The 17,318-nt window shown below is 36.4% G+C and overlaps 2 protein-coding genes across 3 annotated transcripts; one reads left to right on the top strand and one right to left on the bottom strand.

The window, feature by feature from the left end:
- Positions 1-5,813: 5,813 nt before the first annotated feature.
- On the top strand, positions 5,814-14,519 carry LOC145208630 (protein CDV3 homolog A-like). The gene is made up of 7 exons (XM_080078981.1): positions 5,814-5,997; positions 7,377-7,468; positions 7,870-7,949; positions 8,332-8,483; positions 8,621-8,675; positions 12,606-12,722; positions 13,443-14,519. Exons 1-7 carry the CDS (start codon positions 5,883-5,885, stop codon positions 13,564-13,566), a joined length of 735 nt encoding a protein of 244 aa, XP_079935107.1. The 5' UTR covers positions 5,814-5,882; the 3' UTR covers positions 13,567-14,519.
- Positions 14,133-16,608, bottom strand: LOC145208629 (serine protease HTRA1-like). 2 transcript variants are annotated; one of them, XM_080078980.1, is made up of 7 exons: positions 15,717-16,582; positions 15,506-15,626; positions 15,350-15,436; positions 15,083-15,286; positions 14,854-14,998; positions 14,537-14,702; positions 14,133-14,474 (listed from the first exon to the last, which is right to left on the bottom strand). In XM_080078980.1, the coding sequence occupies exons 1-7, from the start codon at positions 16,115-16,117 to the stop codon at positions 14,306-14,308; spliced, it is 1,293 nt and encodes a 430-aa protein (XP_079935106.1). In that variant the 5' UTR covers positions 16,118-16,582; the 3' UTR covers positions 14,133-14,305. The 2 variants fall into 2 exon arrangements, with proteins under 2 accessions (XP_079935106.1, XP_079935104.1); XM_080078978.1 differs by having other exon boundaries at positions 15,083-15,436; positions 15,717-16,608.
- Positions 16,609-17,318: the final 710 nt, after the last annotated feature.

Raw genomic sequence — 17,318 nt, 5'->3', positions numbered from 1 at the left:
GACCAGCGGTGCGGAACGAAGTGTTTCATTCACAAAAAGCTTTTTGCGAATGTGGATACGTTTTTACGACTTCGAGGCTCGAGCGTTTTTTGCCGACGACCTGTTCGACAAAACGGACAATACCATGCTGGGCTGCCAGCTAACATTGGAAAAATAAATTTAAATGTTTACAAATTTGAAATGAAATGGTTTCAAATTAAATTTACTAGAGTTACACATTACTGCAGTAATTTCATATCACAGAAAATATTAGCAAATACTGGAAATGTTTATGACATTTTAAAACGTTGTTAAACTATGTTAAAACTGTTTCGTTATAAAACTTTGTTTTTAACCAATTGTAACAGGTCTTGTTTTGCACTGAAGTGTTTGATTTGTTTGTTCCACATCCGCTGGTGGTTGAGGTTCTGCGGGCTTAATCGTATTTACACAGCAAAATTCATCCGCTCTTAACTATTAACATAGACATCGTATAACCGCCCAGGGCGTCCAAAATCGTAAAACGGTTTTCTTCAGCTGCGAGGGAAAACTCAACGACACATTTGTGGTCGTAACGTGTAATGGGGACTTCCCCCTTGTGTTGTGTGGATAGTTGTCAAAAACATGTTTATGTGTCATGAAGGTTCTGTTTATGATGCTTATAAAAATCACTTTTTCTGCGGTTGTACTCGATTTTATAAAACTTGTGGCATTTCAAGACAAAGAAATTTTCTCGCGGGACCAAACAAACTTAGCTTGACTTAAAACACATGATTGCAAGCTTTTCCTGTTTCCACATGCAACATAATGTGGCTAATATGAAACCACCAACCTCCCAACCTTGCGAAATGGGAACTGGCCAAATACTGCTCTTTTCGCCACCAAGTGGGCACAATAATAATTCACCCACAGTATTTAAACATTTAATCATAAAACAATTCTTTACGTAGTGTAAAAATGGATAAAAAGCTTACGCAGCAATATTGTTTAGTTATCCTTGTTAACTGACAAAAATAACCAAATATCGGAGAGCAAAAAGTTATTCGGTTAATCGGTGATACGGATTGTTCAACCCTATCCCATGTATTCCATGAGTCAACAGTAAAACGAAATCTGTGCCACAGTTAGGTGTCGTTGCAAGAGATTATTATTATCCGGTTAGATGACACAAGTAGATGTCATATATCCGATATGATAGAGCAGTGGTTCTTAAACTTTTTAAGCATGCGGCGCCTTAACAAACCAAATTTTCGTTTCGCAGAACACTTTGCAGACCGACCCAAATAAAGTTGGTGAAAAAAAGTAAATTGGCAACTTTTTTGTGGTAAGTCAGATTCCTTTTTATGGTGAACAACAAAAATATGAGATTTTTGGGGGTTGTTATGCACGCCCATATTTTGTCATCGTGCCCCAAAACACCAGGAAATGTTTGGACTTTAAAATAGGAAATATTTTGCGGCACACATGGAAATCTCTCATGGAACACTAATGTGGCTCGGCACACAGTTTGAGAAACACTGTAAAAGATGTGAGCTAAATTTAAAGTAACCGTATCCATCCGTTATCCTTAGAGTAGAAATAATTTATGTCCGAAATAACATTCTGGTATATGTGTTGAACAACATGCTGTTGCAAATGTCTTGTGTTCGGTTGCATCACAGTCTGTAATGAAAGATGAGCAAATTAAATGCGTAATTGCTTTGATAGATAAAGTCTCGTTAGCGAACATGAAAAGTGATCTTTGGTTCTCCAGCCTACTTTATAATCCCTAAACGGTAAATAGCCTAAGCTATAAGTTACGTAGTTGTCACATATAACACTTTCTCTATTACTTTTCTGTTGGGGTTTAAACTGAATAACATCGACATGAAAAACATCGTCGTACTATTTTAAACCAGACTTGAACGCACAAAATGATAACAATCAATTATACCGCGATTATCTAAAATGACGTTATTTTGGAACAAAAGTATCCGACAATGTTTTATTTTCCTGTCAAATCTTGTCCTCTTTCCTAACACGGGTGGTTAGTTTATAGGCCCCCTCGACTGGTCCTACCAACGTCCCACCCCCAGTCGTGTTTACCAACAATGCACCAACCTCACTTTTTTGTGATCGTCACATAAAGCTTTATAATACGGTGTAGCTGCAGCGCGTTTAGCCATCATCCACCAATTGTGCCCTTCACTTTTTGCGCTCAATAACGTTTTAACGATGCGCAGTTTTTTTCGGCTTTGTGATTGTTTTAGTGCAGTTGTGTCGCTATGTTCACCAAGCGACGTAATCTCATTTTATCTCAAGAAATAGGCAATAAATTGTTCTCTGTTCCGACACGCGCACTCATTTTCCGACCAACATGCTCTCTAGCGCCGTTACGTGGTTATTTTGATAAAAATTCACGTGCGAAAGAAAAGTTCCCTAATCTCGCTGAAACAAAAATCGTAAAAAAACTTTTTTTTTAAATAATAAGCATAATAGTATGGTTAAGTATGAAGTGATTTGTGTGCAAAATCTATTTGACCGAGAAAGGGAATATTATTTTTGTGCGAAAATAAAAGCAGCATGGCATAAACAAGAAACGATTGTAGACTTTTATGTGTTGGTTACTTTAGGTCTCCATGTAATGTTTGGGAGATGTTGTATTACAAAATGTTAACAGTTATTTTGTGCATGTTTGGTTGGAATTTATTATGCTTAAATTTAATTATCTCGGTGAGGAATGTACCTGTCACTAATTTGGTGTTTTGTTTAAAGCGTGCGTCTAAAAATATCTGTTGCCATACGGTATATTATATATATGTTATATATTATATGTTAGGGCAGACTTGGAATTTGGAAAAATCCAAAGTTTTCAGTTTTAAGACTTTGTGTCTTTCTTTACAAGTCTATCACTAAACACCTAGAATTCTAACTTGCAAACTGTTATGCACAGCATTCTATCGCTCATGTTAAATTTAGATCTAATTGTAGATCAGGGGTCAGAAACCTTTTAACTAGTGATGCACAGAAGTTTTGGTTGCCGAAACATTTCGACTGGATACACTGTTTTCCGATGTTTCGCTTACGGCCCGAACTTTTTTGAAAATTTGGCCGAAACCGAACTTTTTGATTGCATGAAATTAAGGCCTAAACTTTCATTTTCGCCAATACAAAATGTCATAAATTGTTCCATCTATAAAGTACAAACCACGTTGTCTGCGAAATATCACAAGTTTAGCAAAGCTTCCGCATTGTGAAACTGATTTTGGTTTGTCAAATTAAGTTCACTCGCATCAACATCACAAGATTCAGTTGAAAACATCCATAGAAATGGGGATTTTGGGTTCAGTCTGAGTTGGACGAAATTATTCGGCCTTGTGGCTGAATATTCGGTTCCGGCCCGAATCTTTTTGGGGCGGGTTCGGTGCATCACTACTTTTAACTGGGGCAAGCCATTTTACTTGTTATGGGTCCCCTTCCCTTTGTCTATATTTTTTTTCTTTTTTCCCGTCTAATGCGGATTTGTTCCCACATTTTGGTCAAGAAAGAATGGTTCAAACTTTTTTACACACATTATAGATATTGGTCTAAAGAGTCTAAAGATGGTCCATGTGAATTTTGACCCCGTTTGATCCCTCGGTTCACCCACAGCCCCCAAAATGTGAATTTTTTAAAACGGCTATACTTGCTAAAGCAGATGATTCTGGAGTTTCATACTTTTTGATTGGTACATTGCAGCGTATTTTTAAGTATTTTGTAACTTGATATCCATTTTCACCCCTTTACCCCCAAATATTTGTTTGTTTGTTTGTTCACATGTTAATGAGGTCAGAAATACAAGACTTAACCTGCTGAAATTTTAAACAGCTGTGGATAGGGTGCTCCTTGTTGGCTGTTGAACATTTCAGTGCAATCGGCTCAGTAATTACTCTTACAGCCCCAAATATGTTTTTACATGCTGTCTTTTGTCAAACTTGTGCTCGCTCAGTGCACAGCTGACGCAATGGGAGTGGTTGACGATAGTGGCGCATGGAAAAATACCTCTGTGTTATGCATGAACGAAGTCGTCACTTGACCATTTTCTCACTGGTTGGAATTAAGATGTTACGATGTTAGTTATATTGCACTGTAAACGTTAATGTAGGTCCTGTTTCGAAACGCAGAGCGACAACGCAGCATGATTTGTTACACCTGTGTAACATGACTTCTCAAACTGAAAGCGTTAATAAAACTGTTTCAGAACAGGTTTTGGACATAAAAAGCCCAGCTAAGCAATCGTATTGTTGGTATGTAGAGCTATTAAGGAAAAAAAATGTTGAAACTTTTGTTAGAAGTTCAAATAGTTGGACTCATCCATTTTCCCCCTCGTGAAAACAGCGTGCAACTTCATGTCGAAAAAAGCCCAATTGGGCATGAAAAGTGCAAACCTGCCCACTGAAAAGCGAATAACTCGGCCTCGCGCATAACTGGACTTGCTATCAGGCAGGCTTTGTTGCACAACAAAAACCGTTAAAGGAAAACAATCACTAAAAGAGCAAACAAACCAAAACCAAATACTTGGATATTGTGTGGATTACATAAAATATTTCACAAAAAAAAACAATTATTATTGTCATTAATTTCAACTAATTTTGGAGGTTTAACATTTTGGTTTTGTCAATTCAAGGAGCCAACAGGATTTGCATTTATTGCTTGTTAGGATAACAGCAACCCAAAAGAAAAAGATAGGGACCCAATAAAACAGTGGTTCTCAAAGTATGGGTCGCGACCCAAACATCGGTCGCGCAGGGTCACAAAATGGGTCGCGCTGTGGTGATTCAATTTCAAGTATTTTCAATTCTCAGTCATGACTGAATTATTGTATCATAGGCATTTTATGTGGCTTTATTTTAGTAACCTTGGAGTATTGCAGCATAAGTAAGTGGTTTTCTGAGAGTTTTGATAGCACCGTAGCCAAATACAGCCTCACTCGACAACGCTATACAGCAAAACTAATCAATCATTATAACATACAGACAATAGCCTTCCAATTTTCTTTTACACACACGGCGATTGTAACACGTTAGCACGGGGAATGATAGGAGGTTAATCATACGAAACTGAACTTGGAAAGTAACAGTTAGCGTTTAAGAATGATAACTATTCATACAAAAAAAAATACATTTTTGTTGTTTGAGGCTTGGGTCGCAAGATCTTCATAAAGCTCAGATTTGGGTTGCGCTCAAAAAAGTTTGAGAACCACTGCAATAAAATGTAGGTGCCAAATATATATCCATTATAAATATAGTAAATGGTATATCGTTAAATATGATGTAGTATATATATATAAACTGGCAATATATAGGAAAACCACTATTCTAGTTATTTCCATGTGGCAATGGGATCACATGCTAACATATTTCTTGAGTAATATATAGTGCTTTGTGCCAGCTGATATTAATAGTAAATATAAAGATGAGTGTTTTGTGCACGTAAGACTGGATTTTAAGACAATGGTATGATAAAAACTGAAAACAGGCAATGTAAGCAAATTGGTTGGTGTGCTTTATAAACAACCTGTGCCAACTCTGGTTGCCGAACTTAAGCACACAAAGATGGTATAATTTAAAGCCACCTGCTGGTCCTTTTTTTGTTTACTGTCAGATGGAAAGTTGTACCAAGCAAGGCACTGAATATAGTGTACCTGTGCGCTGCAGAAGAATTTATCTAGAGATGGGCAAAAACTGCAACACTTTGCTGTGCTTTGCCAAATTAAACCTATTTATGCTCCACTACCCATTTATTGTAACTTCATGTTACTTGTTTGGCATCTAAAAAGATATTTTCCTATTTCATGTCAAGATTCCATTTTCATGTATTTATTTTCACCTCAGGTTGGTGCTTATTGTATTAGGTAAATTATCCGTGACATAATTTATTGAGAAATGAGTGAAGAGCATTTGGAAGTGGTTGCCGACGACGATGGAAGTTTGGATAATTTTTTCAAAAAGAAAGATAAGAAAGGAAAGAAAAAATCTAAAAGCAAGAAGTCAGAACCAGGTAATGTATCACATTCTTACAAACTGTGTCAAAACCTCTAATGCTTTGTAAGTTTTATTATAGGTCCCCTTCCTTGAAGTGTTAACGTTTTGTTTTTGTCCATATTTTTTCTGTCTAATGCTGGTTTACATTTGTATTTAAAATTACACGCATGCGAGAGGTTACTACAGGTCTATGGCATTCGTTTTTGAAACAAAGTTAGGTGAAGAACAATTTGTTATGTATACCTTTATTGCAAAATGGTTCCCTAATTTTCAGTGTTTTTAATACTGTTGGGGTTTTCTAGGAAAGCTTTAATTGTTTTAGAACTGACCTCTGCCAGCGATTTAAAGGTTATTAGAGTTAAAATTTGTAGATAATTAGAGGTATTTTCTATCGTTATTGGTATTACTTGTGACAATTTAATGATTTATTATGATTTGTAACAAAATCTTTAAAGTTTACTTTGATGCTTTCTACTAATATGTCCTTAAGGATCTAAAAATAACCAGAACATTTGTATAGTCTCATCAACTCCCATAAACACATGTATAGGGACCCATTCATTTTTGCTTCCAAACTGTTTAAACTTTTAGACAAATAGCCAAACAATAAAAAATGTATCTCCTTCGTCAGCCATTGCTTCACCAGCTGAGTAAAAACTCATGGTGTCAAATGCTTTTTTAGTTTCTCACCCATTACACCATTAGAGGTGAGGGAATTTGAAAGCAATGTCTAGATCTAGATTGGATAAAATTTTACCAGTTTATTATACATAGTTACCTTGCTTTATTTGATTCTGCAGCCCCATAGTGACCTATTTAGAAAGCCTTTAGTTGTTACACTCTTGTCCTTGTGATTATTGAGCAAATTTGCAGGTCACTAAATACTTAGCTATGTGTGTATGTCGTAAGAAAATTTGTGGACCATGTCTTCATGATGTGTTGATTCCTGTGTTTACCTTTTTGTTGTGTAATAACTTGAGACACAGAATATTCAATATCGGCCATTTTTGTTTGCCTGGCAGAAAAACTTTTGTTATATTTACATTAAAAGCATAAATTATGACTTTGTGTGACATCATAATGACTCGGTTGATTCGGCTAAATATATATATTTGGCAAAACTGCCGTATTTTCAGTTTTGGCCATACCCTAATTAAGGTGATTTGAAACTTCTATAGTAATAACACATATATATTATGTACGATGTACATTAATAGATGGGCAGTTTCTGTATTTGCATGCAAAGAAATATATATATGCAAACAGTTTAACTGCACAAATTTTGAAGCAACAATTCCAATAAGCTTAATTGTTAATCAAAGCAAGGTAAAAATACAACCCCTTTGTGGTAAATATTTATTTCTTTGAATCAATGTTTCACTTTTTATATTTCAGTTGATGATTTGAGTGAAGTGCCAAAACCAAAAAAGAAAGAAACAGAACTGAAAAAGGAAGGAGATGCACAAGAAAAAGTTGAAGAAAAAGATGTAAGTAAAAACGTGTAAAACTAAATTTCTGCAAGGTATTTTTCCTGCTGTCCATTTATGTTGTCGATGTACTTCTGCAAAAGGTTTTCTGTGTCCTGAACTTATTAAAAAAAATGACTTTTAAATTCCACACTGTTATCATCACTTTGTATTTTCATTTCACTAACGGTTAACTTTAAAACAAAAGTATTCACTGGTCTAAAATGGTTACGAAAGATCGCATTGTGAAAACCACTGTCAAAATTATGTTCCCCGTTAAACCTATGTTTCTTATTATATAATAAAGACTGCTGGAAGAGCTAAAAAAATGTTGATACATTATGCCTTTATTCTATGTTTTCATGTTACCAACGAATTTTAATCAATTCAAAGTTTGCAAACCTGCTTGTTGTTTCCTTTAGGACCAGGAGGAATGGGATGACTTTGAAGACGAATCACAACGAGATTACAGCGATCTGAAAATCCAAAACCTACAAATAACGTGAGTTTCTTGTATTTAAACATGCAAAATGACAAATGACACAATCAAATGAAAGTGGTAGTTGCTCAAATGCAGTGATCGCAAACATATCATAAGTATCGGCTGATGTCAGTTGTAGTATTTTCCTGAACTTAAGTTCGAACATGTTTGTCTCTCACATCGTAAGAAAATTCCATACAGATTACTCTTCTTGGTTATACCCACTTTTATTGATATTTTGCCAGACTATATGCAGAAAGCCAAGTATTTCAATAGTTTTCTTATTGGCTGGGGGACCAATTTGCATTTGGTTTCATCGACATGCTGGTATTTTTGGTCAAAATGTCGAAACTGCATGTAGAACTCTCTAATTCTTTGTTAGAATTTGTTTATGTTTGTGAAGTGAGACTGAGGAAAGCAACTCAACTGTGGAAGTTCCCGAATACAACGAGGCTGGTGAGCTGCTGCCCCCGCGACAAGAAGAGGGGCCGTGGAGAAATGTTAAAAGTCAGGAGAGTACGCCGGGACCTGCTCCTGTTGTGGAAGTCAAGGAAGGTATGACTACAGTTGAAAGTTGCGGGAAATAAATTGGGGATAAAAGTAGCAGTTGTCAGATGAATAAGGAATATTGTTAAATTACTGACCATATCTTATTTCTCCACTAAAGCTGGTTATTTGCAACTTTTTTGCAGTTGCTGTTTCAGAAGCACCAAAAAAATCTGGAGCTTATCGACCTCCGCAAGCAAGGTAAAACTGATAAGCACACAAACAATGTGGTAAAACATGGTTCGTAGTTCTATGACAGGGGTGCACAAACTTTTCTCTACCACGGCCACATCGCAAATCCATATTTCACCAATGGCTGCCATTTGCCTGGTAAAGTAGGATTATCTCAGATATATACCATCTGATGGCACAGGATTTAAAGTTAAAATTTTTAGCTAAAGTGTTTTATCTGCATCAAAAACTCATCTCTGTGTTTGCATATGGTGCACCCCCATTCTATACTTGTATTTTGGTCACCTCAAACCAGTTATCTTCAACATTTTTGTTCTAGGAATTTTTTTAATAATAATTATGGTTCCCCTTCCCTGAAGGGGACACATATTGTTTTTGTCCGTATTTTTTTTTCTTTTTTCTGTCTAACGCTGGTTTGTTATACGCGTTTGGTCAAGAAAGAGTGCTTCAAATTTGGACAGATGTTAGTTATTGATCCAAATTTGATCCTCCTGAAGTTTGACCCCGAATAACCCAGCGGTTCACCCACAGGCCCCCAAAACGTATTTTTTTAAAAACGGCTATACTTACTGAAGTACAGCATCTCTGAGTGGTATGCTTTGTTGTTTGGTGCAATATAAGGTATTTCAAAGAATTTTGTATCTTTTTTTCGATTCAACCACTTTCACCCCTTAAACCCCTAATTTTTCATTTCTGTCTAACTCTGGTTTGTTAAATGTGTTTGGTCAAGAAAGAGTGCTTTAAATTTATTCAAATTTGGACAGATGTTAGTTATTAATCCAACTTTGATCCTCCTGAAGTTTGACCCCAAACGACCCAGCGGTTCACCCACAGGCCCCAAAACAAACAAAAATTAAAACGGCTGTACTTACTAAAATACATAATTTGAGAGTTTGATGCTTTGTTGGTTGGTGCAATGTAAGGTATTCTAAAGAATTTTGTAACTTTTTATTGGATTCACCCATTTTACCCCTTAAACCCCCAAATAATAAGTTTTAGGCCAAAAATACAAGCCCTAATGTGCTGAAATGTTAAACAATTGTTTGCAGTAGGTTAATCGTTCAGTATTTAAAATTTTGCCTTAATCGGCCAAATAGTTACTTTTACAGCCCATAATATGTGTACGCTGTCAGTCAGATAGACGTCTCAACTCTCAAGGGAGTAATTCGCTTGTTTACGATAAAGGCGGGTGAATGCAGCGGGAGTGCTCAGATTGACGTCCGGACGGACGGTAATTAGAAATCAGCTGTTTTTGCGCAGCATGCTAAGTCGTTTTATTACGTTATCAAGCACATTTTCAGTTTTGGAAACTTGTGTTTAAAAACTAACCTTGAATGACAATATCAAGGTCAAAGCATGAGACTAAATTAAAAGTCTTTTTCCCGTTCTTATTTACTGTTTTTTTTTGTAATTATATGACAATAATGATGCAAAAAGAATACGGACAAAACTTTTAAAGTTGGGTTATTGCTAAAGTTGGTTAAGTTTTTCCTTAAGAATCTTAAAATAACCAGGATGTTTGTTTACCGTAAATCCGCACAAACGCGCATGTGGGGACCCATTCGTTTTTGCTTGCAAAAACAATCACATGTGTAGATCAAATGATGTGTATAGTAAATTGGTAAATATCGTATAGAATATATAAAATGGAAGTATATCAGAGAGCCACCTTTCTAGTTTTGTATCTAAGTCTCTTCATTTTAATCCCCTATAACTGTTCTTTCTCTCTAAATTTACTTCAAACTTTTATCAGATTTTATTCACAGTTGAATTAGTAAGCTCTGCCATAAAGCAACCAAACCTTACCCTCATGAAATAAAGACTAAAACATGTATTTTTGACTTCAAAGCCAATAAATGATAAGCTGCAGACAGTGCACACTGTTTCAGGCTATAAGGTCTCATCAGTGCAGCTGGTGACAAGAGATCGGCCATATTGGCTAGTGTAGCCATCTAACAGCACTCCAGTTTGTTGAGAGTAACAATCTAAACTGCCATGCCTCACCAATTCTGTGCGATGCCACAACTGGGCATAAACCACAGAGAAAGCTGGTTCTAGCTGCACCAATAAAACCTAGGTCAAAACAGTGTGCACAGTCTGCAGCTTGCTAAATCAACATTTCTAAACAATTATGGGTCCCCTTCCCTGAAGGGGACACATATTGATTTTACTGAAAATGTTTTTGTTTTTTTTCTTTCATTTTTCTTCTCCCCAAAGTTTGTCCGACTCATTTTTCCATCAAATCCTTGATGGATTTGGATGAAATTTACACAGATGGTAGATGTAGTTATGTAGATGTGCACCCCACTTTGTTTTTGTTGATACAGTAACACCAGTATTTACCCCGCTAGCCCCCTAAAATGGGTATTTTTTCCCTGAAGTTTGTCTGACTCGCTTTTCCATCAAATGTTTGATGGATTTGGCTGAAATTTACACAGATGGTAAATGTAGTTATGTAGATGTGCATCCCATTTTGTTTTTGTTGATAACCCCAGTATTTACCCCGCTAGCCCCCTAAAATGGTATTTTCCCCCGAAGTTTGTCCAACTCGTTTTTCTATCAAATGTTTGATGGATTTGGCTGAAATTTACACAGATGGTAGTTGTAGTTATGTTGATGTGCATCCCACTTTGTTTTTGTTGATAGCCCCAGTATTTACCTCGCTAGCCCCCTAAAATGGGTATGTTTTCCCCGAAGTTTGTCCGACTCGCTTTTCTATCAAATGTTTGATGGATTTGGCTGAAATTTATACAGATGGTAGATGTAGTTATGTAGATGTGCATACCACTTTGTTTTTGTTGATAACCCCAGTATTTACCCCGCTAGCCCCCTAAAATGGGTATTTCCCCCCGAAGTTTGTCCGACTCGTTTTTCTATCAAATGTTTGATGGATTCGGCTGAAATTTACACAGATGGTAGATGTAGTTATGTAGATGTGCATCCCACTTTGTTTTTGTTGATAACCCCAGTATTTACCCCGCTAGCCCCCTAAAATGGGTATTTTCCCCCGAAGTTTGTCCGACTCGTTTTTCTATCAAATGTTTGATGGATTCGGCTGAAATTTACACAGATGGTAGATGTAGCTATGTAGATGTGCATCCCACTTTGTTTTTGTTGATAACCCCAGTATTTACCCCGCTAGCCCCCTAAAATGTTGTTTTCCCCGAAGTTTGTCTGACTCGTTTTGCCATCAAATGCTTGATGGATGTGGCTGAAACTTATACAGATGGTAGATATAGTTATGTTATGTCAGAAACATTAACGGTTGTTGCTCAAAACACCTCTAGTGGTTGAAATTTTAAACGTTGGCAGATAGGACTGAAATTTTGCAGTACTATTGATTGAGTCATTGTGGTTTCCTACTAAGTTTGTGTGTGTTGAACCTCCATTAGTTATCCTACTAGCCCCCTAAAATGAGTTTTTTAATTTAAATAGTTTTTACTCCATATAGCATATTTATATATGCACAGTACCAATCACTGTGTTTGTCTTCACAATACCAAACTTACTCATTGTTATCTATTGAAATGCATTATCTACAACTTTGCATGTGTGGGGACCCATGAGTTTTTGCTTGCAGAAACAACCAAGGTTATAAAAGACGATGGCTAATATGGGACCCAATACAAAATAAGCATAGGAAATGTATTTATGTTTTAAAACAGATCATAGTGTATGTGCAAGGGCAATATGTGTTAAGCCACCCTTCTAGTTTTAACTGAAATAGTGTCTATTGTCTATTTTCAGGTCTTAAAAAAAACATTATAGCCATGCCTCACCAAATTTTTTTGATGCCACAACTGGGCATAAACCACAGAGTATTCTGGCTCACAATGGCCAAGCAACTGCTTGGGAACCAAAGTGAAGTCGACTCAGTGTCACAGTACAGTATTAATGCATTTTTGACTTTTTCTTTAAAACATATGTCTATATTTGCAGAATGTCTGGCAACCTTGCTCCGATGTCACTCAAGCGGGGAAGAAAACAACAACAGGCACCAGAAATTAATAACGAACTTGATTTTCCGTCACTGGAGGCGGCAGCCAAAGATACAGTGTAAGAAATATTTCTATAAATTTCCAAATGTTTATGTTGTCAAAACTACAATTGTCCCAAACTTGTGTTAATGCTTGAGCTAAGTATTTGAAGACTGTTATGATATGATTTAAAAATAGTCATTGTAAATTAGGCTTTGTCAAGACAAAGAATGCCTGTATACATTGGAATGTTGAAGTCATTTGTTGTTTATCTGTAGGTAAAGTTGGATGGTAAAATTTAAAAATAAACATGTTGGACTAAAGTTTTGCAAAATCAGACACCACACTGCTTTGCTAATATGTAAAAAATCAATGCATTGCTCCACAAGCATTTGACATGACATTTTACCCTTCAACAATGGCAAAAAATGACAATACACTGATGTATTGACTGTTCACCCAATTTAACCCAAACTATCACACATTTTGTTTTGACCATATTTTTATGTGAATTATAATTAAGAAGCAACTGCTTTTGCCTCAAAATCAGTAGACACAAAGTTGTTAAAACCAAGATATATATTTCACCTTTTGACTTGTGGACATTACCATGCCTACTATTAGATAGACAGATCCTGTACATAGCATTTATATTTTTATGGAAGAAATGTTGTTGCTTAAAATACAGCCAGCTTCAATTTGAAATGTCAACAAATTAATGCAAATGTTTTTACAATAGCTGTTGTTAATATCAGGGTTTAAGAACTTTTCAAATCACCAGGAACTTTTTCTGTTTCAGAGAACACAAAGGATTTGAGATGGTGAAGACCGGCAACAAATCCACAGCATCGTGGAGAAGTAATCAACAACAAAATCAAACGAGAAACATTCGACTTGATAATCAGTTCTCTGCTTTACAATGATTTGCATTATTTCTATTTCATACAAGACTGTACTGAGAGCGCCGAGTGGTGAAAAGACTGTAGGAAATTTGGATGAGGCAACTTATGTGTACATGTGTGCTTTCTGCTGATACCGTAATTATGGGAAAATTGCAAGTGTGTTATATTCTCCATGAAAATTTAATTTCAAATGTAATTTTTCTTGTGAATTATCATGTGAAGGAATATTGTGCAAAGTTTCTGCTTGTTTCAGAAATAGCAATTACCATTAAGACACCAAAATGTGCGAAGTGTATATCACAGGGTGGTTTTTAACTTCAATTAATTTGATTTTAAGCAATGATGGTTGGTAGCATGAGTACAACTTAAATCATCCTTAATTGTGGGTTGTCACCTTTCTAAAGATGCCACATATTGTCGTCAAACCATTTGTTCTTTTCTTCGCTACAACTTGGCCACAATTTTATGATAAATAGACTTGGATCAAACCACATAGGTAAGTTGTCCCCTAAAATTGTAAACAATGTTTGAGTTTCACCAAAAATCTTAATTTCATAACTTTCTACCTTCATAAACAAATCTGATACCAATGTGAAGAACACTTTTATTTTGCACCAAACCCGAACTTTGCTGGTAAGATGTAGCAGTAACAAAAATGCAAAAAAAATCACAGCTGGTAGAAAACCAAGACAGCGCAAACATACTTGTGGTAGAAAAATCTTTAATGCAGCAAAGCAAAATGTCAGTTTGCAAAATCAAATCAATGTACAATTTCTTCTGCAACCACACGCAATACAATGTTTCTCGTTTGTCGCTTAATAGTGATGTTTAATACTTGGCTACGTTTTAAAGCATCAAAAACGTCTTTGCTTGAGAAAACTCGATTTCCATTGATATGTGTTATGACATCACCATCTTGCATTCCTCCCCTGTACACAAAAAAAACATTACATGAGAATTGTGTGTTTGCTGAATATTTGCTTGGACTTACATGTAGGCAGGAGAATCGTGCTGAACTTTGTGAACCAGTACACCTTCACTCACATCAGGAAAATCACTTTTTCGTATTTTAAGTTGCATTATTATTTCTGGGGTTAGAGTCAACATTGTTATTCCAATCCAACGCTGGCTTCTTCTCATAGATGCAGGCACTCGACCTAAATGCAGAGTTTAAACTTTAATTAACCATAGCACAATGGAAACAGAAAAGACTTATGTTAAGTCTGCTGCAAAAAAAGTATAGAGACCTAAACTTGGCTTGCTTATGGTACATATATATAAAGGGGCGGGTATAAAAATCACTGTTACCTTGTTGCAATCCACGCAGTTCATTAAGGAACTCTTGCACATAGTCTATTGGAATCGCAAACCCAATTCCAGCTGAAGCCATCATTGTGTTAATCCCAATAACTTGACCGTCCAAGTTTACCAAAGGCCCTCCTGAGTTTCCAACCTGTAGAAACAAAACCATTTTAGTGTTGGGAACTTAACCAAATCATTTGTAGTCGAGAAATGTTTTAGTCTTGTGCCAACCTACATTGATAGTTGCATCGGTTTGAATATATTCCATGTCTCTTTTTTCTTCTTCCCGCAATCCAAGTTCTTTTCCAGCCCGACACATGTTACTGATGATTCCTGCTGTCACCGTGTTGCTAAGTGCCAACGGGCTGCCCATAGCAACCACCCATTCTCCTGGTCGCAAATCCCGAACTGATCCCAGAGGCAAATGGGGAAGGTTTGGCTGTAAGACAAAAATCAGGTTAACATTGAGGATTTTCACACATTTCCACCTAAACATTCTTACACAGTTGATTTGAACTGCTGCAATATCTCGAGCTTCGTCAATCCCAACTACTTTGCCTTCAAACTGTCGGCCATCTTGGAGTTTGACCTGGGTTAAACATTTTTAAGTTTATTTCTGCACATGATTAACTTAACGATGGCAATTTACAATAGTTACCTTGACTTGAGCTTGGTTTCCGACGACATGAGCATTTGTAATAATCAGCTTTGTCCCATTCGAATCGACAACAAATCCAGAACCATTTGAAATTGGAACTGAGGATCTTGTAAATGGAACTCTACAAAGATTTTGTTTATTAAGTTTAGTTTAATAAACAAATATTTTTGTTTATTAAATCTGCACAAATCTGGTTTTAACTTTTTCTCACCGAACTGTTCTCTCTATGTGAACTACAGCAGGACTTGACATGTTGACCACATCAGCAATAAAGTTAAACATTGCTCTTCTTGATGGTCGATTTGAGGGTGGTTGATTGCCCGAGCCCATAAACTGGGAGGCAGGGTCAATGTTCGTGGCATAAACGACATGTTGTTTCCGAAATTCATTCAACATAAAAGCAGTTATTCCTCCACCAAGCAAGGCAACCCAGGTACCATGCCTCTTTTTATTGTCTGTTTCCTCTTTTCTGTTGCTTCCTGATGTTTGGATACATCTTGTGAGAGAAGTAACAGGTTTGACTGAAATTTTGCATGAATTTGCGACTTGTTTGAGATTCTTTGGGTTTCTGACAACACAGTTCAAAATTTTGGACGTAAAACTGCTTGACATCTTGCAATAAAAGGTTTTCTGAAAAAGACAAAATCGTGAGCAACAAAATAGCCAAGCTACATTAACAACGTACGATAGTCACACGAAATAACACAATACCATTATGTTTGCGACTGACACACACAAACTCCAGACAATTGGTTACACACTCAACAATACACAGGACACAGGTGTTTCTTTTGATTTTACGATTTCACCATTGGTGAAAATTTGTTGAAAACACAAACAATGAAAACATTTCACAACGTTTCAAATCCAGGAAGCTTAAAACCAGTCAAGCTTGACGAAAGTTTGACAAAAGATTTTCACGAATTGGACACTTGAAGAGTTAAGGCCCGTTTACACTGTGCGTATCGCGCTCGCTCAAATCTGCGTAAGTTTGTTTGTTTCATTTTTTCTGTCTGGCTTCGCGCTTGACTGATTTCGGGCGCTCAAGTCTCGTAGAAATGAGCGAGCGATCGCCTACCGAGCGTTTTTTCTGCGTATCAAGGCCCGTTTACACTGTGCTTAGCGGCGCCTAACCTAACCTTACCTTGCGACCCCTTCCGTTTACACTACGATTTTCGGTGCGTACCTAAGTGTACTAAATAACATACCCGATGTCATTTTTAGCTCACAGTGACTGTCGATGGCCATAAATCACCAGATAAATTTATTGTTACCTATTTTAGATTCGAAAAAGCTTTGTATGAATCTAAATTAAATGATATTTTGTCAGTAAACATGATTTTGCATCTCGTTAATCATACAGGATTGTTTAGGATGTTGTTGTATAGATTTATGGCATGTTTATCTTACTTTCATGTTTTTATAGCATAAAGTCCCCTGTGCTGAGTAGAATGTACATTTTTAATGCACTTAATTACAACATTTAAACACAAAAAACACAACATTCAATCCTAACAATGCCTCGCTCATTTCTACGAGACTTGAGCGCCCGAAATCAGTCAAGCGCGAAGCCAGACAGAAAAAATGAAACAAACAAACTTACGCAGATTTGAGCGAGCGCGATACGCACAGTGTAAACGGGCCTTCAGGCAGCTTGAACCTGCGCAAACGGTTTGTATTATCGCTGTGTGCGGGTATGTGTTTTGAATAAGTTGGTTCATTTGCCAAAAATAAATGATGGTACGCTATTTGCCTCAAATTTAAGTATTTGTTGTATTGTTAGGATTGAATGTTGTGTTTTTTGTGTTTAAAT

Source organism: Phallusia mammillata, unplaced genomic scaffold (genome assembly GCF_965637545.1).
Source record: "Phallusia mammillata unplaced genomic scaffold, kaPhaMamm4.hap1.1 HAP1_SCAFFOLD_315, whole genome shotgun sequence".
Lineage (NCBI taxonomy): Eukaryota > Metazoa > Chordata > Ascidiacea > Phlebobranchia > Ascidiidae > Phallusia > Phallusia mammillata.
Note: the sequence above shows the minus strand (reverse complement) of the source record. Positions and strands in the feature narration are given on the sequence as shown.

Coding starts and splice junctions, on each gene's coding strand:
- LOC145208630 (XM_080078981.1), top strand. CDS start 5,883: ATGAGTGAAGAGCATTTGGAAGTGGTTGCCGACGACGATGGAAGTTTG. Junction 8,484..8,620: donor TGTTGTGGAAGTCAAGGAAG/GTATGACTACAG, acceptor ACTTTTTTGCAG/TTGCTGTTTCAGAAGCACCA. Junction 12,723..13,442: donor GCGGCAGCCAAAGATACAGT/GTAAGAAATATT, acceptor TTTCTGTTTCAG/AGAACACAAAGGATTTGAGA.
- LOC145208629 (XM_080078978.1), bottom strand. CDS start 16,117: ATGTCAAGCAGTTTTACGTCCAAAATTTTGAACTGTGTTGTCAGAAAC. Junction 15,627..15,716: donor CACATAGAGAGAACAGTTCG/GTGAGAAAAAGT, acceptor AAATCTTTGTAG/AGTTCCATTTACAAGATCCT. Junction 14,999..15,082: donor AAACCGATGCAACTATCAAT/GTAGGTTGGCAC, acceptor TTGTTTCTACAG/GTTGGAAACTCAGGAGGGCC.